Here is a 21,654-nt window from a genome sequence, read left to right on the forward strand (position 1 = left end):
TAGCTTTGTTGCGCGATCTGTTTCATTTTGCTCTACTACTCTCGTGATCGGATCTTAGCGATGATTAATGATAGGAAGATCTTTCAATTTACTGTGTAATTTTTTTTTTTATTTGAATATGTGGACGGTAGAACATTCATCAGCCTGTTGATCTCGTGTTTACCCAACTTCACCTATCTAGTCTTATTAAAATGTCACTTTTACGATCTATCTTCGTTTCCTTGTAAAACAACCAAAGATAGGTTTTTAGCGTTTTATTTTTGGCGTTATTTTAATAAAAATTGAGCAACTGTCATTCTTTTTAATGCAACATATTAAATCAGAAAAAGAAGTTGCTGAAATTACCACGTCCATTATAAATATTTTAGATCCGCATCTAAATTACCAGATTATTATACTTCTGAGGTACCGATAACGGGAGATTATCGCCGATAAAACTCGGGGCGAGTAGCGCAATTAGCGGACGACCTGGAGAAGCTTGAGATTATTGCTACGTAATTTCGTCGGGGAGAGTGGGAAGCGAGACGTTAGAAAAGTCGACGAATTCAGATCGCAAATTGTTGAAAATGGGCGACTTTCCGTGAAACGGGCCGAACTTTTCCCACCTCCGCCCGCCACCCACGACTTCTCATTAGCTCGTAATTAACGGCGGTTTATTTTTGCGGTAAGACGCCGCTTCCTTGATTCCGGTCGGCTCGAAGTTTCCAGCACTGCTGGCTTCTAATTGCGACTGCGAAATTAGAATAGCCGAATAATGTCCTTCGAACTGTCGGAGTTCTGACGGTAATCTAATTGACGCGAGTGCGAACTTATGCTTGATTGCGCGTGACAAACTATACAAATCTATGAAAATTTTGTGTTTTTTTTTAAACATCCTCGATATAGTATTTTACGTTACCTACTCAAAATTCCTTATTTCACCATTAATCGCACGTGTATATGAATGTCGTAGCTGAAGAATTTCCGAATAGCTTAAATTCGTTTCACTCTTTTTCCCATCTTTAATAAAGCTAGAAAAACCAAAAACCTGAGGGAACGGTATAAGGCATTTATTACGCACATGATGTGAGTAATATTTCGTCTTGGTGGCCTCGTCACGTTGTTGTCCTGTCCGCAGCATAATGTTAACACACACTGGCCGCAGACGTATTATGACATTTATCGCAGGGCCAGCTGATCTAGCCACGTTTTACGTCCCGTATGGTTAATAACACGCGCAACAACTTTTCACATGCGCGTCCCGTGTATGATACGCGACCTCGCACACGATAAATGACAACGCGATATGTCACAATACCCGCGGTGCGCAACGGACAGGAAAGACACAGTTCTCTAATTGTAAGAGGTATAAAATTACATTCTGGCAGGCATTCTTTTTTTCATTTTTACTTTTATATTCGAACATATATACGAATATTCAATATAAACAAAAACGACGATTTTTGATTCACGTGTCCATTTTGATCGTGCTTCATGCATTTAAAAGGCAAAAAATTTTTTACAGCATAACAAAAAAAATAAATAAAGAAGAAATTAACTATAGAATATAGTTTAATAGGTTGAGTAAATCATCAAAACTCAATTTAAAAACAACTCTATAGATATTTTCAGTCTGAAAAGAGAGAGTTTTGAAAAATACGAAGACGCAAAAATCAAATTAATGACTGTGTTAACAGTAATAGTTGCTTATTTGATGCTTAACAGACTGTGTTGTATTTTCAAATAATCGAATATTAATACTACTCTCTCAAAAACTCCTGTTAATATTTTGATTTAACTGAAGCGTTTCAATAAATGCTCGTACAATACTTTTTCCACTGAAAAAAATTTATCGCTTCGTCGGTTTATCATCAAGATATATACACAGACATCCTGCATATATGTACGCATATACGGATGGCGTGGCATAAGCCAGTCAGAAAAGTTTACCTCGTGTGTAGACTTCCCCTCCGTTGATCATAATCCAAAACAAAACACTATTTCCACGGCTGATCCAACGGGTGTTATATCGTTACGTACCGGCTTTTGTGTTTCTACGTAATCTATTATGGTAAAGCAAAATTTATTTAAAAACTGTGCGGGTCGAGAATATGTATATATATACATATATACATACATATATACGTATAATCCCCGCCCGAGTTTATAATAGCTATGACTAGCAAGCAAAGCGGATTGCGAGCACAATTATAGTTATCTCCGAGAAAATCGTAAATATAATTCTCGCAAACGTATGTGATATATGTGACGAGATGGCTGCGTATCGCTGAAAAATGCGAATCATTTTGGAAGCGATTCACTCGTTTGCAGCCAAGGAAAAAAACTGGGTTGCACGAATGCACGGTAAAATGCGTCAAAGGGATGTTGCGACGAAGAATTGCTACAAACTCAAATTCTCTGATTATTAACTCGTTAAAAAAAAATGTTAAATCGGACGACGCACTCGAGTTTCCCAAGAGCGTTGCTCTTGAGAGAAAACAAACGCGACGATCGTAAATGCGGCACGTTCAACGCAGCTACGTGCGCGATTTCCACGAACAAATTTGAGCATGGATTACAGCGCAGTTCCGGTAGCAGTCTTAATGGCCGAGTGTCACGGCTCGGCGTGGTAATGCAATCAAATCCGTGAAATAATCGTTAATTAAGACAAATCACCGCGTGTCAACTTTCACGTGTTACGACGGTTTCCGGCGTGAGGAGAGTAATAATGATTAATGTCACGCCCGAGATGTCGATGTGCGGGAGATTAATGACCGATCGAGACGCAAGGAGACAAATTTAATTGGCCGCCGCGCCGGTTCCTTCGAGACGAAAAGCGACACGCATATACGAGATATGATGCAACGATGTCCCGGCGTTATAATTGAAACTTATATCGATGGCGATACCGTTCCGTGAGAAGACTGCGACCTCGATATTATTAATTAACGTCAATTTTATCATTTTTATCGGTGTTGCCCGTGTTGCCCGGAGTAAAAGTCGGTCGAATAATTTTTCGATCATGCCCCGCTTGCAATGTTAAATCGATGAGTCTCGGCATTAATTGAAATATCGCTGCATAACGAATAAGGATACAGATATTACTCCCCGTTAACTGCAGTTTCGAAATGAAAAGAGAAAGTACGTACGCTTCTCTGACCCGAAAAAGCCTCTTGGGAAATTGTTCAAAACTATGTTGGTTATTATTGCGGTTGATCGATATTTCGCTATGAAAAAATCCAAGTTGTTAAGAAAGCTAACATTTAGATAAATATATCGTTGAAAAAAAAATATTATTTAGATATTTTAATAGTTAATTTATTTGTTCCAATTTCATTTAACTTCGGCGATTTTTCTCTTAATTGAAATAGATTACACTTTAATTGAAATAGATGAAATAGATTACATTATTTCACATTTTTATACGTTAGAAATCGCTAGACAATGACCCGATTTATTCGCGATCGATCATTCGCGTTCCAATGGATCACGAGCCGATAAATTCGCGCGTCTTATCGCGGGTATGTCTTAATGAAAGCACAAAGTCCGCGACCGGCATGACTTCGCGATCAAACTATTTTCCCGAACGCATATTTTCGTAATGCACTAATGGAATCCGCCGGCCGGGATACTAGCTCATGAAATGAAGAAGCAGCAACGGACCGCTAGGTCGGAGTGCTTCTGAAAAGTTACATATAGACTTCGACACCCATTAAAAATAGGTACTATTTACTCGAGTCGGTAAGCAATGATAAAGACTAACAAAACTATCTTATACCATATGTATATATTATTACCATTATCGCTGTTTGCAAAATGTGGAACGCCTTTAAACTATAGGTACTATTAATCTTAAAGTCATATTTTAATGCTCTCCTTTAGAGTTACAAAGTTATCTTTATAACATAAACCTTTTTGACGATAAGATAAAAAAAATATGTGAAAATAAAAATTAACCATTATCAATCCAATTTCAAATCATAATCTTAATTGAGAATCAATTTAAATTTAATATATAATTTATATTATTACGGTTATAGGCGACTGTTTAAATAGATTTGTTAAGAAACACGGGATACATTTTTTCTCGTGATATTTTTATCTAAAATTCTGTGTCGAACAACAAACACAGTTTGCGCCATAACAATAACGTCGTCATATCCCTGTTTACACAAACGTCAACAATTTGCAACCACTTGCACAGCGCCCCGAAAAAAAGCAGGGCATTCTCCAATAATCGAACATGTCCCCGGGTTTAATAAAGAGGTATACTACAGAGTCGACGTTATGGTTTTCTCTTTCTCGACTCGTCTCTTCATTCCGCTTCCCATGCTCTCGCGTGTTTTCATAACGCAGTCGGGAAATCCATTTGCCAAGACTATTATATGTCAAATGCTGGACGAAGCGGAGGGAAAGAATAATGTATAACATTTTGGTAAATATTTGCACGGTGGAGTTTTAGCGCTATTCCTCGCCCTCTATCTCTCTATTTCTCTTCCCCGAATGTGTGTGTGCGTTGGGACTATACGCATTAGCCGCGCGCGGAATATTTGTTAGTTGGCACGGCGATAAGGTTGCATTCCATCGCGCTGAGCCGCGGAGGTACATATCAGCATTCCCAGCACTCAAAAAGATAGCGCGCTTATCTCGCGGGGGCGAAAGTGTGATGCCGAGAGTGAGGAAAAAGTAAAAAAAACAAATATATAAAAGAAATATATGCAGAATACATCGAAAAATCTCGATCTAGCCGAAGGGGAGAGAGAGGGGGAGAGAGAGAGAGAGAGAGAGAGAGAGAGAGAGAGAGAGAGAGAGTTTGGGCAAGCAGATAACGTAATTGGATAATCCGCGGAAAACGTGGGACACCCACGAAACGTCTCGCTTGAACGTTTCCGGGCCAATGGCGTCGTAAAAGTTGTCGGACGCACGCGATAAATTCGCAAATAATATTCTTTTGGGAAATAAAATATATTTTGTCGAAGCATTTCCTTCGTTCCATGATGGCTCTCGTATCTTGCAACACAATGGCCTCGTGCTGTTTCGTACAATCCGCTTCAGCGGCTGGTAAATTCAAATTTGACATTGCGATGTGGATTTTAACGCGACAGCCAAAAATTGACAAGTCGAAGCGACGAGATGTTTGAAGAAGACAATTATGACAACGAAGAAACGAAAAGTGTTGTTTGTGTATCGATGAAAAATTTATAATTATGCGACGTAAAATTATGAAAATTATTTGTTCGTAGCAAATCAAATATCGTTATCAAATAGCAACCATACGAATTAAACGATTTTCCGAAAGTTTTCGAGCGTCGTTGATTTAACTCGTTTTAAAGTTACGCGCAAAACTTGAGAGAGCTCGAGTACGCGCGATATCGCGGCCATCTCAGCTCAACAAATTATGACCGAATATTTTACTTTCTGATTGCTTATCCGCTCATTTATATATTAAGTATATAAGTCATTTATATACTTAGTGAAGTTATAATTTTCGCAAAATTCTAAATGCTCTGTTTCATATTTTGCAAAAAAAACAAAATGCATTTAGTATTGGACAATGAAAATTTAATTGTTATTTATCACATTTTGATACTCGCAACATTATGTAAACACATGGTTCGATTAGTTCATTAATAAACACAACAAATATTAATAATAGCATCGACGTGCTCGTTATTCGAATTGCTAATAATTTCAACGTAATGTAACCCGAATTGAATTTATTGATAAAAATCTGATCATTAGCGGGCCGTGTTATTTCAAATGCAAGCGCAAATAGTTGCACATATAATTATTAATTTTGTAAACATTAACAAGTTATATTCCCGATATATCTTGTAGCAGAGTCTTATATTGTCCGTATAAGAAATGGCTCCCTAAATTATTATAATATTGCGGGTTTTATTAGTTACTCTACTTATTACATAGGATATATAAGAGTTCGATAACTGTACACACCCAGTTCGCATAAATCTGCTGCACTGACAGTGTAATCGATGCATTCTATAGTGAGATACGCGTTTGACGGCAGCTATTCTTACATCGTATACCACGATTAAATTAATGAAGCAGAATATTCTGTTTCCCGTCGCCGTCGAACGACTGCACCTTCGCCGACGAAACTCGTTCGCGACTACGTACTCGTGAGCTGTACGCTCGTTGCCTGTTGCTCGCTAAGTCAAATAACAAATATTATTTCCGATACGAGATTATATCTCTACAATATTATTTTCAAGGAAATATTTACTCTTTCAGCAAAGCTCGTTTGTTTCTCTAAACATTTTACTTTTTTTTATCTTCAAAAACTTGCATTACCGTTTCATGTTATATAAAAGTTCATAATATCTCAATTTGATTGGTAAATATTCAGACATCGATTAATTTCGAACGATATCTCTTTTAAAATCGTTTCTATTATTTCTCATGTACTACATCTGTCGGGCATCAATGATGAGTTTTATACTCTGGGAAACCATCGTTTAAAACGCGACGTTAATTCCCGATCAATTTCAATTACGAGCGGCAGACACGTTGATCGGCGGAAACGTCGTACGTGCGCGAGCAGCGTAATCGGCAGACACGGTAATTGTGGAGGAAACACCCGTGAATATCATTTCGAGTCTGCCAGGATAATACGCATCAACGGCTGTTTTCGATCCGGCAATCGTCATTTCATTGCGCATCATACTTGTCAAATTATATCGGATACGCGTGGTGCAAATTAGACGTAGACGTGGAATGCCGGAACTCTCAAGCCTGAACGTCAAGTCGCGCTTCTCCAGGTCTTCGAGAAACCCAGCACGGAAAACGCCAATGAGATCGAACGATCGCCGTCACAGATCGCCGTCAAGAGATCGCCGAGTATTCTCAGAAAACTGGCCAAATCTCTCAATGACATACCCTACGAGGAATCTAGCGAAAGTGAGAACGAAGCGGAGACGGAGGAAACCGAAGAAGTGGAAACCGAAATCGTAAAGTCAAAACGCACCACGCGCGAACGACCGATCTGTTTTTCGAAGATGGACGATATCAAGAATCGTTGGGAGACCACCAGCCGACAAGGAAGGCGCCGAGGTTCAGCGCGAGGCTGTAGGAAGGAAGAAATCGCAGGAATCCGCTCGCGATTATTTTTTGGTAAACAGGGTAAAATGAAGGAGATGTATCTTAATTCAACAGGTTCTCCCTTACCTGTCCAGCTGGCGATCCGCGTGCTCCTTGTGGACCTCTCGTCGTCCTTCCAGCCGCCGCCGTTCCGTCTCGATTCTTTTCTCTCGCCCACCTGTTCACGATCGCCCCGCGTCGCCGACTCGCCAAACGACGTGCCTGGAATAAATTATTAATCGTATTCCGATCTGTCCTTGCACTTTTCGCCCCAATTGCCTAAGTTTCCGTGGGGATAACGCGCAACCACCGCGACGGCGATTTAATTAAATTAATGGCTCGACCGCGAACTGTCGATTAGACGAAAACGCGAATTATTCTGACTCGCGGCATCGATAGGAAACTAATAATGAATTACGGCAGAAGATGAACTTTTGCCGACAAAAAACAAACGTCCCGATATTATACTGCCTGTCGAGATTCTGTAGCATTGCGATGAATTTATTATCGACAGCGGTGTGCAAGCGCTGCTCATAAAAGGATTGAAGAATTTTCAGCAGGTTAGCCACTTAAAGGCGTTAACGTAAAGATTCTCTCCAGGTTCTCTCCAGAGTAAAAAAAAGGAGACGGAAATCATCGTAATAAATACTAGAATTACATTTCTCTCTTGCATAAATCTGTAAAATTTATATCCGTTCGGCGGCAGTCATTTCGCCGGAGAAAAGTATATAGACGAAAAGCATATTCTTGTTAAAACAGCCGTTGTTTTTCGGGACGCATAACGGCGTTTTAAAGTTGATATAATTAAAAAGCGGCGTGCACGCGCGACCGGAATATTACCCATACGGAATTACGCAGGAACTGCGTCGTTTATACGTATAATAGGCTCTTACGAAAAATATATCACGCGAAACACTAACTTGCCAAGCGTATTCTATTCGTACAAAAGAGTTGTGTTTTGTGAGGTGTTTACATAGTTTTTGTTTGAGACACTTCATAAATTTACGTTTTAAAGGAACACCACGCGCGTGTAAACGCGAGCGTGTGTGCGTAGCTGTTGGTTATTTAGATAGAATTAATTATTCCGGCTGCGGTTGTCAAAGCTGGAAAAATGATAAAAGCCACCGATTTATCGCGGGTTAAATCTACGTTTTGCAAAACGCATTCATATTCAAAGACCCGTGAAGCAAGCATCAAAAAAACTTTTTTTTATATTTATCACCGCTCCAACATTGAAACATCAAGATAGAATAACGAACAAATATTAAAAATTATCTCCTCAAAATGGCTAGTTTTACAAACGAGATAAAGCGCTGTTCTGCCTTGCGTTCTTATGTCAATTGATGCTGGCTGCACGTAGATAGATACACCGTATTTATCATCGCTGTATACCTTATGGATATCCGCGTAACTGGCGTAACAGAATAACACGTAGGGACAATATGTCGCGTGTTAAATCGCCGCGATTGCAGTCAGAGCGAGTTCGAATCGAGCGACGCCGACGTATAGGTACACGTGGGCTGCATTTCCGTCTCGGAGCAGAACGAGATCGAGATTTATCGTAGTCTAGGTAGCGGAGCCGGCTAGAATTAATGCAGCGTCCCTCGCTTTCCAACCCCCGAGTCATTCTCCGCGGACGAGGTGCTTTATTCTTCGCGCCCGTCCACGTTTTTTCCGTCTGCCGTGCGTGCATTCGATCGCCGTGCCATGATTTAGCGTCGTTACGCAAGCGATTCTGCGATAACGGCCGTTGCGCTCGTGCAGTGTAATACCGGTTGCCAATTGCTTGCAACTGAAAACGCCGCTGCGACGAACGTGGGACATTAAATCTCGACGTGGCCGTAACTTTATTACTTCGATACTTTGTTGCCGCGTCGCGTCGGCGTCGGAGAGAAAAATACGGGGCACGAGAGCGAACGGAACAACTCGGTCGACTTTGAAACGCGAACGGTAGCGAAAAAAACGAGGAAGATTAAAATCCTTAACTTAAACCATCTATATTTATAATTTGTAAAATGATATTGTTGTATGTAACACAGATAATATAAATAGCATTAAAAATTTGAAATTAATAGAGATTGTTGCCAATCGAGATCGTACCGAAAGTGAGATTCAGACGAAGAGTTCGCGTTCCTATAAACGCACTACTTGCGCGTGTAATTCATCGCCGATGCGTCACGACTTTCAAATAAAAAAAAACGGCTCTTCTTTGCTAATGGAGTCATGGAGATCGACGTTCAAATGGCGATCGATGATATTTTATTTCGATGATTCAGCCTCCGCGCCGGCGGATGGAATTCATCGGTCACGGGGTGGCAAAGCGATATACATTAGATGCACCAGGCTATACGTATATACATATGTAGTATTATACTACATATACGAGTATTGCACGTACCGTCGAGAAAAATACCCGGCTGCCGGCGAATTTATTTATTCGATAAACGAAGACACAATCGCGCACGACAGTGTAACGCGAATTCTTGCCCGTCTGGCGTCGCCGTTCGGCGGAAATGGATGCTGGCGGAAATATCACGGAAGGAAATATCACATAAATGTAACTCAGCTTGCGCGAATAATAATACACTGAAAAATGAAATAAACGAAAGTTTAGTACAACTTTAAAACGAGCAACTTACAAGCAGAAGATATATATCTTTCTAGCAATGAAACATACTGATTCTTTATCGCGCGCAAATTTCACATTAAACATACGCAATAAACTAAATATTTGGCACAACAATGAACGTTAAGTTTTTATCGGTGCCATATATATCACATTTCACATTTATATATTCATATAAGATTACTATTTATTTCCTGCGTAAAATAATTTTCTCGCGTATTTTTTAAATGAATACACGTAAATATTCTCTAAAACAAAAGTTGAGGAACGCTGCTGCTGAAGAATATACATCGCACGCTTCAAAATGATACAAGCGCGGTGATATTCCAGCAAAATATCAACATTGCGAGTATAAAGTAGACCGCTACTAACGCCGGTAGTTGGTACCCATAAATCTTCGGGATTTCGCAACGGACAGATTCGGAGCGACGTGATAACATCGGCATGGCGTACGTGCGTGGTTGTGTGTGAGAGAAAAGATGCACCGTTTACCGTCGCCGCGCCTCCTCACCGATATCTCGGCAAGCGCGAAGTCGAGCGTTTACACCGCGCACCGGCGCGAAAGAATGCGAGGCCGAGGAAAGATCGTCCCGTGTGCGCCAGCGAGGAAGGTGAGGCCAATCTCGTCAGTCAGCTGAGCAAAGATTGACATCACCGCCGCGTGCCGGAGCGCTGATTCACGCGCATTTATTCGGGAAGAAAGTGCTCGAGACTCGAGATACTTAGGGAGATATTATGGGATTTGAGTAGCCTCGACGCGCGTGCGCGACCCGCGGCAGTCCGTCAGTCCGTCAGTCTGTCAATTAAAATACCTACCAGCCCATAGATTACGTCGGCTTTCGAGCGTATACGAGGTACGAAAGAGCGTGTGGCTCTTGTATATTTGCGTAGCCGATCAGTACAGGCGCCCGAGCGGGACGAGATGCGTCGAGTCATCGGTGAATTTTGGCGCCGACGATTGTTTACGAATGTCAGATGCCTATCGCGAACCGTGTAACGACGAAATTTCGACGAATGGACGGTCGTCCTGGGTCGTACGCGCGTGAGAAATATCGGGAAAAAGAGAGAGAGAGAGAGAGAGAGAGAGAGAGAATGAGAATTTGTTTACCCATGTTAGATATAACACATGTATACAAATACAAATAACTGTCAATTTTCGACAAACTTCCGACTTTACGCTCCCGATTTCCAAATCGCAAAATGAAATACGAAAATCAATCAGCGAAGAAATTTGTAATGCAAAATCTATAACTATACAAAATATCAACTACCGATTATCTCGCCTTTGACTTTCGCAATTTTTGATAAACTCTTCACCGGCGATGCATAGCGAATTAACGTTGCGAATGGCAATATTTTGAACAGGCGCCAATTGTTTAGTGCAACTTCGCAAATACGATAACCGCGAATGTTAAATACAAATTAAATGTATATGTGATGTGAAAAGGTTTGAGGTAAGTCATCGCGGACGCCACATTCATAGCTCGTCGCAATAAATGGTGTCATCGTTCTCGTGATTTATTTATACGATATATTATCGTGCACGGATGCGTTCGCATCCGCAGATGCATGAGCAAACGTAACGCAAAATCTTACGCGTAAATGGCGCTTACTCGATTGGCAAGCATGTAGATAAACGAGTTGTTTTTACGAGCAAAAATATGCGAGAAAAGACAATAAATACTTCGCGCCAATAAATTTTAGGCCTGATGCGTCGGAATGGGAGATATTTGAAGATCGCGACTCAAATTTTGGCACGAACAAATTTGAAGAAGCGTTGTTCCTTAAATCACTTTGCAAGCAATGCAATAAACTTTGCACATCGATTAATAACGTCGCATAATCCAAACAAATGCGCTATTTATTACATTTATCTTTCAATGAGAAGACGATAATGGGACATAAATTTGAATTCGTCTTTTTAAATAATTTAATTTATTTCAGTAGGAGCTTTCCTTCTCTGTATTACAAAGCGTCCATTCGAATGCAGAAATTTAAATACTCCATGTGTATCAGCGTGACGTGAAAGAAGAGAGAATCAGGACGATAGATTTAATCTCACACATATTTCCAACGTTGCGGTGCTTGAATTAATTCGTTATGCCGCTATGCGATGTAGCGACGATAAGCGCCCTTTTTTGCTAACCTTTATCGACGATTAAACTAAAATTCAATTTTCTGTTCTTTGCGGACGCAATTAATCGGAGAGATAACAAGGTTCCGAGAGATAACAACCTTTCTATATTTTTGAGCCGCGGACGCCTCTGCGTTTTTAGATTGAAAATAGACGACAGAAGATAACCACGATTACAGTAAAATATTGCTTACAATCGGGGATCCTCTCGCGATCGTATTTCCGAACATCCGAATACACGGATTAAGGGCAATCTGGATTATCGGCACAACCAATAAACGTACCATCGATTATCGAGGCGCTCCGTATTTACAAGCGCTAGCCGCGTATTAGCATTTAAAACGAGACGTTATAACATAATAGCGCGCAGCAATCGATATTGAAAATTAAAAAATATTGTATCTCTCTTGTTGATCTCACCTTAAGTGTTAAGTCATCAAGTATCACGTTGTTTGTTAGTATAAATATTATTAGTAAATGAAAACGTTCGATCCCGAGATCTCATTGCATATGCGTTAATGATTAATTAAATGCATTAAAACATTTGAAATACAAATGTGAATTAGTCCGAGATGTGTAAACGAAATTGAATAAAATGCAAGCGATCATACCTTTTACATATATTTCACGATTAAATACAATAAATAATATATAACGTGAGCAAGAGACGTGAACAGAGAGTATATTTAATATTCACAAAATCCTTTGATTAAGTGGAAGAATTTGTTATTTATACAGTGACTCTGCTTATACGTTAATATATAGATTATAGGATGATACAGAATTCTCTAGAAACGGAATGTGCGTACGTATGCACACGTACTTGAATCGCATTGCGATCGCAAGCGATTCAATTCGGCAACTTCATCTTCCGCTTTCCATGAACAACGTCTCCATTTCATTGTCGCGGAACAATGAGTGAACTTTGCCATCTGTCAGCAGAAATAACCGACGACAGTGGCTGGCGTTGAAAACGAAGATCCTCTCGTACGTAGATCTTTACTGACGATCGCAGTCTTGATTTCATACGAGACGGAAGATCGTTCGCGCTTCCCGAAAAGACTCACGCGACTTACTCGGGTCATGTTCAAGTTACAAGTAGTTCTATCGTGAGGTAGGAAATTGAAGCGATTAGCTTCGCGGCCAGCTAGTAGCTTTCGTGCGCCGCAATCCGCAATGTATCGATGTGCGCACAAAATGAATTTTATCGCTTAAACGAAATGTCCTTTGGATCGCGGTTGCGATTCGATTCGGTCAGCACCGCAAGTATTGGAATTCTTTGAGTTTCGCGAAGGAAACTGCAGGCTGCACGAATAGCTCGCCTTTAATGAGAAGCACTGTGCCAAGGCTGCGACTGGTGAAAATATTTTGGTAGATTAGCTACTTTAAGACAGCGGAGATTCGCAGGTACAAATCTTTGGGACGTGCCTAATCCCTCGTGAGGATCCCCCCGAGTTTCTCCGAGGTAGCATAAGCTACTTCATTATTTCATTTTATCTATTTCATTCAGCTAATTATAGCGAGTCTTATCGAGACTTATTTTATTAACGCTCCTGAACTCCAAGTAGCAATGCATAACTGATCCGAGCAAAATATTTGATCGCATTATCGAGTATTATTTCTCATCGTCTGAAAGCTGCGTCGTAATCTTCGGATCTTAAATACTATTAGCCGAGTTGTACCAAAAATATAACTGCGCACGATTCCAAAACCCCTCTCGGGCAATAAGCTTCGACAAACCTCGTTCGTGATGGTTGTCCCCGTTCTATTTTAATCGCGCCAACCTGTTCGATCGCCATATTTCCTCGCGGCCGCACGCCTCGAACGATCTAGTTCTGCTCCGTAAATTAAGGTAGGCGTCTCGCTACGTGCTAGTCATGTGACTGTTTGTAGGTTTTTACGTTCAAAAATATATTTCAGGCAATTTTTGCTAAAGGAAAAATAATTTTTTGACGTATGGTGTAAAATTTCATACGTGACAAAGTATGTTACTTTTTCCAAATTATGTGATTTTTTTCATTTGACTCCGTTTTGATCGGCTGATCATGCGAGTCGTCGAGAAAGGTTACAAGTGAGAAAAATACTTTTCGATTGAATTTTGACACGCACCGAAAAAGGGTTTCAAAACGCATGACAGGGGTGTCGATCACTATCCACGTCGGCTAAGAAAGACGAGCCCCATAACTTGCAACTACAGTGATTAGCCAGCGGCGTTGCCAAGTCTTCCCAACTTCACCTCGACCAAAAAATGTCTGCTCGATTACCGCATTTTCACTAAAATAAACTAAAAAATTAGCAGCGAAATCTCCGGTAAACTATATATTTTATGGTTGCATCGGATTCTTCGAAATCTAATGTACAAAAAGCAATGTTTTTTCTCACTTCATCTAATCGAAAAATGCAAAAATATGTGATTGAAACCGTGATAGAGCCTTCTTTTTCTGGCCGTCTGTATAAAGTAATGCAAACGTTGTGATTTTCGAGATCGATTTTCTAGAGTAAATAATCGGTAAGGAGCCACAGAAAAAATCGACTGCAAAGCTGATCATATAATTTGATATAAAATCCAAAATCGAAAACTTTATCTAATATATGCCCTGACGAGAACGAGACGACTACCTCAAACAAAGAACAACCCTGAATCATCAATATTGCACGGCACATCGATCAGCGCAAATACTGACAAAACACTATTCCCCGCAGAAAGTGTACTCAGGAGAGTTCAACGGGCACTCGCCGAATCGACCGAAATAAAAATCGCTCAAACAAAAACAAGAAGAAAAACGAATCGACTTACTAGCGATCTATTTTCAATGACGGAGGCTACCTGTTCGATTGAAACATCCTCTCGATATATGTATAGTTCAACACAGAATCAAATGTTGCAGAGCCGTCGACACAATTCAGGAAGACATAGCTCGCGACGTCTTTCCTCCGAGAAAAATGCTTGAAACGTAAGCGATAAATCATCTCAATGTCATTCTCCACTTCATTCTTATACCCAATCCGCGGGCTGAGTTCGCACGTTGAAATAAAGAGTTTCAGGTTTGTGTAAAAACGACACGATAAGTAAATATAAGCATACTTACGTTCACGAGGAACGTAGTTGCGTGGTGAAAAACAAGCTGGCGCGATTGCACTCGATCGTTCATAAATCAACTTATCGCCGTGCAGCTTCCGTTCGCGCGAGACAACCTGTCGCGCTTGAGCGCACTTCCACTCGCGGACTCGCGGTGCGTGCGCTATCGACGCGCGTCGATAGGCGTCGATAGACGTCGATCGCGATCGTATTTCGTCATGCGTGCGTTACCACCAAAGTATTATCGAGGCGATGAATGAATGAATGTGTGCGCGAACCTCGCATGACGCATGCGTGCGTGTGCGAGGAATTGAATGGACGAGCCTGAGACTTGCGTGAGTATTTTGGTGAATGCGTCACGCAGCCCTGGTAACGCACGAGGAATGCGCGATGTGCATCGCCTGCAGAAACAAAATCCACGATGCATCCAGCACGATTCGGCGCCGTCTAACTCGTCGCGCGCAAATTCGATTCCGAAAAAAATATAATAACGCTGTCTCGATACATTCAAGATAAGGTCTTTTCCGGGTTGCGCTGATATTTAAACTAAACACCCCTTTTTACTTGTCGATAATAATATCGCGTTCAATTGTGCGTGTGGCTTACATTTCTATAGTTTTTCAAGCACGGAGATAATCGCGTAAATTTATAAGAACGCATAGTTATACGTATTATCGATAATGGAAAAACCGTCGCGCGATACGATTTTATTTTCCGATGAACAATAATTCACAAAAAAATGGCACCTTACTTTACTCTCTTAAACTCACGTCGCAGCGAGCTACAAAAACACAAAATGAATAAAGTATTTCATATGTCCAAAAGTATGTCATATACATAAAAATGTATAATTAATTATAAAAAAAATCCATATATAATCATTGTAAAAATAACGCAAATTAAATTTAAGCTAAATTTCATGTATTATTTAAAAATATATGTTGCACTAGTATTATATATTCCATTCCATTTTTTGCATTGATACAACTATTTCGATGTCGGAAACTTCACTTTTTTTCCAACGATTCCCTTTTTAGCCCTTCGAAATCCCTTGATACCATCGAAATTCGCATAAGCTTCAGTAACCCCTTGGAACTCACTTCGCAGAAAAGTGTGCATAGAATAGTGCTACATTCGTGAAACAGTGATCGTTTCTCGCGCGCTTTATTCGCTTTTCCACCTTGCTCCCCGTCGCCTCGTTTTTTCGTTTGCCCACTGCTACCTGTCTCGCTGCTACGCCTGGTGCACAGGTCTCTCCTTTGTTTTCATTTGCACGTAGCTAAACCGAATTACCTCGGAAACGAGCGCCGTGAAAAAGACTGCACGTCGCGTACACGTACAATTAACGAGGTGAATTTAAAAGTGGGTTAAATTTGGAAAAAGGTGACCGGCGTTTGCACCATCAAATCCGTTTTTATCTATTTGTCGATGAATCATGTGACATTTTGTTGCTAGGCGACTGTTACTTGGCGAGTCGACAATTTCCTTTTTGCAAATATTCTCAAATCTTTTTGATAATTTTAAAACTTATCAATACTTATCATTAAATATTCGAACCGATAATTTGGACGAAAATAACGGTCTGTTCTCTGTATTTTATTTCTCCAGTAGGTTTCTTGAATGCGCAAAGGAATCGCGATTACAGAAATTTTCTTTCTTATATAGTACGCGTTGTTAAATTTTATTACATGAAAGAAAATTCGTATCGCGCATGATTATATATATATATATATATATATATATATATATATATATATATATATGTATAAGGATCGATCGATTGACATCAATTCCGCAGAATTCTTATGCGTGCCGAATGTTGCTCGACAAGGGACAAAATAACACAGAAAGTGGATCACACAATGTAGCTGATTGATAAACAACGATCCACCTGAGAGACCACTCGATCCGGGAAACAAAAAAGGGAATGAAAGCCAAAGCTGGGCTTTCGGCTGGCGCGATTCGAATTCTATCTGACGCAGCGCGTGCGTCAGACGTCAAGTTCGACGGACGCGATATTTCGATGTTTACGGAATGAATGGACAAGCGAACAGGTTTATCGATTAAAAACAAACGTAAAACAAACATCGGATTGCGCGACGCTTGCTTCAGCAACGATTGTTCGATGTTGATCAACCATATCCCGTCGATATTTGCATTAATTAGGTGAGCTTTCGTTAGTCTATTCTGTGTCGATAGTGACGCACTTTCCCAGAAGTAAATTACATCGATTAATCTTTTATATAAGAAAATCATTATTACATCAAGAAAATTTGACAGCGAGTATAAGATTAGCCTCTCTCAAAACGTATATACATGTATGTTCCTGCTATTACTCAACGTGACTAACGCGAGGAATGTTACGATCTGACAGTATAATACCAGGTATAAATCAAGAGACACGGTAGTGTCTCGCGCCAAGTACACGCGGAGCGAGACCGACCGTGACTCTTTTACGCGACGCGACGGGTTGCGAGTACCCGAGATGTTGAGATCTCGATAACGAGTGAACGGATCAAGTTCTAAGTAGGCTTGATCGATAGCTTGGGGTCCAATTAGGGGGGGGTTTCTCTCATAATATTCCGCTACGTGCCTTACGAGCGGAGATATTGCGACGCAAAGTCCAAATGTGAAAATTTATTTTTAAGATACTCCTCCTCCTCCTCCTAACGCCGCGATCTATCAGAGAAACGTCACTTTCACTTTTTCGACGCTGGCGGCGCAGGTATCGCCAGTTTCGATATCGCGCGCGTATTTCGAAATTAGGTCGATAGACTTATCGGTCAGGAGGAAGATTTCTATATTTAGGTAAAAATTAGGTATATATATAATAAATATTGAGTCAACGGAAAAGAAGGTTCTCTATGCTTGGCAGAAAATGCCGCTAGGGAATTTTTAAGTCGATTCTTATGAATCAAGCTTGAATTTGATGTCTATGTATCCCAGGTTGCCGATGACGAGGTCCAGATAGTGCGCTTTATAGTTTTCGGTGTCCAGGTGTAATAATACGTTGAATTCGATGTTTACGTGTCCCAGGTTGCCGATGACGAGGTCCACATAGTGCGCTCCGTAGTTTTCGGTGTCTACGTGTATTAATACCTTGAATTCGATGTCCACGTGTCCCAGGTTGCCGATGACGAGGTCCACATAGTGCGCTCCGTAGTTTTTGGTGTCTACATGTATTAATATCTTAAATTCGATGTCCACGTGTCCCAGGTTGCCGATGACGGGATCCAGATAATGCGCTTCATAGATTTCGGTGTCCAGGTGTAATAATACGTTGAATTCGATGTCTACGTGTCCCAGGTTGCCGATGACGAGGTCCACATAGTGCGCTCCGTAGTTTTTGGTGTCTACGTGTATTAATATCTTGAATTCGATGTCCACGTGTCCCAGGTTGCCGATGACGGGATCCAGATAATGCGCTTCATAGTTTTCGGTGTCCAGGTATAATCGTACGTTGAATGCGATGTCTAGGTGTCCCAGGTTGCAGATGACAAGGTCCACATAGTGCGCTCCGTAGTTTTCGGTGTCTACGTGTATTAATACCTTGAATTCGATGTTCACGTGTCCCAGGTTGCCGATGACGGGATCCAGATAGTGCGCTTCATAGTTTTCGGTGTCCAGGTGTAATCGTACGTTGAATGCGATGTCTAGATGTCCCAGGTTGCCGATGACAAGGTCCACATAGTGCGCTCCGTAGTTTTCGGTGTCTACGTGTATTAATACTTTGAATTCGATGTCCACGTGTCCCAGGTTGCCGATGACGAGGTCCACATAGTGCGCTTCGTAGTTTTCGGTGTCCAGGTGTAATAATACGTTGAATGCGATGTCTACGTGTCCCAGGTTGCCGATGACGAGGTCCACATAGTGCGCTCCGTAGTTTTCGGTGTCTACGTGTATTAATACCTTGAATTCGATGTTCACGTGTCCCAGGTTGCCGATGACGGGATCCAGATAGTGCGCTTCATAGTTTTCGGTGTCCAGGTGTAAACGTACGTTGAATTCGATGTCTAGGTGTCCCAGGTTGCCGATGACGAGGTCCACATAGTGCGCTCCGTAGTTTTCGGTGTCTACGTGTATTAATACCTTGAATTTGATGTCCACGTGTCCCAGGTTGCCGATGACGAGGTCCACATAGTGCGCTCCGTAGTTTTTGGTGTCTACGTGTATTAATATCTTAAATTCGATGTCCACGTGTCCCAGGTTGCCGATGACGGGATCCAGATAATGCGCTTCATAGATTTCGGTGTCCAGGTGTAATAATACGTTGAATTCGATGTCTACGTGTCCCAGGTTGCCGATGACGAGGTCCACATAGTGCGCTCCGTAGTTTTTGGTGTCTACGTGTATTAATATCTTGAATTCGATGTCCACGTGTCCCAGGTTGCCGATGACGGGATCCAGATAATGCGCTTCATAGTTTTCGGTGTCCAGGTATAATCGTACGTTGAATGCGATGTCTAGGTGTCCCAGGTTGCAGATGACAAGGTCCACATAGTGCGCTCCGTAGTTTTCGGTGTCTACGTGTATTAATACCTTGAATTCGATGTTCACGTGTCCCAGGTTGCCGATGACGGGATCCAGATAGTGCGCTTCATAGTTTTCGGTGTCCAGGTGTAATCGTACGTTGAATGCGATGTCTAGATGTCCCAGGTTGCCGATGACAAGGTCCACATAGTGCGCTCCGTAGTTTTCGGTGTCTACGTGTATTAATACTTTGAATTCGATGTCCACGTGTCCCAGGTTGCCGATGACGAGGTCCACATAGTGCGCTTCGTAGTTTTCGGTGTCCAGGTGTAATAATACGTTGAATGCGATGTCTACGTGTCCCAGGTTGCCGATGACGAGGTCCACATAGTGCGCTCCGTAGTTTTCGGTGTCTACGTGTATTAATACCTTGAATTCGATGTTCACGTGTCCCAGGTTGCCGATGACGGGATCCAGATAGTGCGCTTCATAGTTTTCGGTGTCCAGGTGTAAACGTACGTTGAATTCGATGTCTAGGTGTCCCAGGTTGCCGATGACGAGGTCCACATAGTGCGCTCCGTAGTTTTCGGTGTCTACGTGTATTAATACTTTGAATTCGATGTCCACGTGTCCCAGGTTGCCGATGACGAGGTCCACATAGTGCGCTTCGTAGTTTTCGGTGTCCAGGTGTAATAATACGTTGAATGCGATGTCTACGTGTCCCAGGTTGCCGATGACGAGGTCCACACAGTGCGCTCCGTAGTTTTCGGTGTCTACGTGTATTAATACCTTGAATTCGATGTTCACGTATCCCAGGTTGCCGATGACAAGATCCAGATAATGCGCTTCATAGTTTTCAGTGTCCAGGTGTAATCGTACGTTGAATTCGATGTCTAGGTGTCCCAGGTTGCCGATGACAAGGTCCACATAGTGCGCTCCGTAGTTTTCGGTGTCCACGTATCCCAGGTTGCCGATGACGAGGTCCAGATATCGCGCTCCGTAGTTTTCGGTGTCTAGGTGTAATAATACCTCGAATTTGATGTTCACGTGTCCCAGGGTTGCCGATGACGAGATCCAGATAGTGCGCTTCATAGTTTTCGGTGTCCAGGTGTAATTGTACGTTGAATTTGATGTCTAGGTGTCCCAGGTTGCCGATGACAAGGTCCACATAGTGCGCTCCGTAGTTTTCGGTGTCTACGTGTATTAATATTTTGAATTCGATGTCCACGTATCCCAGGTTGCCGATGACGGGATCCAGATAGTGCGCTTCATAGTTTCCGGTGTCCAGGTGTAATCGTACGTTGAATTTGATGTCTAAGTGTCCCAGGTTGCCGATGACAAGGTCCACATATTGCGCTCCGTAGTTTTCGGTGTCTACGTGTATTAATACCTTGAAATTGATGTTTAGGTGTCCCAGGTTGCTGATGACGAGGTCCACATAGTGCGCTTCATAGTTTTTGGTGTCTAGTCGTTTCTTCTCTCTCTAATCCAGTAAGTCAAAAAAGAAGAAACGAGCGAAAACGAGCGACTGCTCACGATTGCTAGGCTAGCAAAGTATCGGCTGAACGCACCCAATGTAGGACACGTAGATATCGAATTCGAGGTATTAATACATGTAGACACCGAAAACTACGAAGCGCACTATGTGGACCTCGTCATCGGCAACTTGGAACACGTGGCCATCAAATTCAAGGTATTAATACACCTGGACACCAAAAACTATAGAGCGCGTTATGTGGACTTCGTCATCGGCAACCTGGGACACCTAAACATTGAATTCAAGCTTGATTATAAAAATCGACTTAAAATTTCCCTAGCGGCAGAATTAAAATTATGTCATGACATAATAAAAATCGCTGAATTAAAATTATGTCTAGACATAATAAAAATTGGACAAAAATTATGTTTAGACATAATAAAAATTGGATGAATTAAAATTATGTCTGACGTAAAAATAATTATCAAAAATATCGATACCTGGAAGATATCGGTACATATACAGTTGCGAACAACATTCAGTAAGACACGCAAATAAAAATAAATAAAGAATTTTACAGTTAACGACTTATTAACATTAATCATGCTTTATTGCGATTATGTTTTATGTTGAAATTGAAAAATATATACAAGGTGTACAACTAAAAGGGTTACAGATTATTATTTTTAAAAAACTGAGCAAAATATTAAATTGTTGTTTTCTTTAGAAATAATAGTCCGTAACACTTTTAGCTTCATACCTTGTATTATATACGGTTTATGAGATTATAA

At 41.2% G+C, this 21,654-nt stretch overlaps 1 protein-coding gene across 9 annotated transcripts in view; it reads right to left on the reverse strand.

Moving 5' to 3' along the window:
* Cmpy (crimpy) overlaps positions 1–21,654 on the reverse strand; it is a 253,083-nt gene that overhangs the window by 89,464 nt on the left and 141,965 nt on the right. For 8 of the 9 annotated variants that reach the window (XM_077399237.1, XM_077399148.1, XM_077398856.1 and 5 more), the window contains one exon: positions 7,165–7,299. The exons of the other annotated variant lie outside the window; for it this stretch is intronic. In XM_077399237.1, the coding sequence (XP_077255363.1) occupies positions 7,165–7,299 (135 nt within the window). The remainder of the gene's footprint in view (positions 1–7,164; positions 7,300–21,654) is intronic. 9 annotated transcript variants of the gene reach the window in all.

This window comes from Temnothorax americanus, unplaced genomic scaffold (assembly GCF_048541705.1).
Source record: "Temnothorax americanus isolate GAGA-0224 unplaced genomic scaffold, ASM4854170v1 Scaffold1, whole genome shotgun sequence".
Lineage (NCBI taxonomy): Eukaryota > Metazoa > Arthropoda > Insecta > Hymenoptera > Formicidae > Temnothorax > Temnothorax americanus.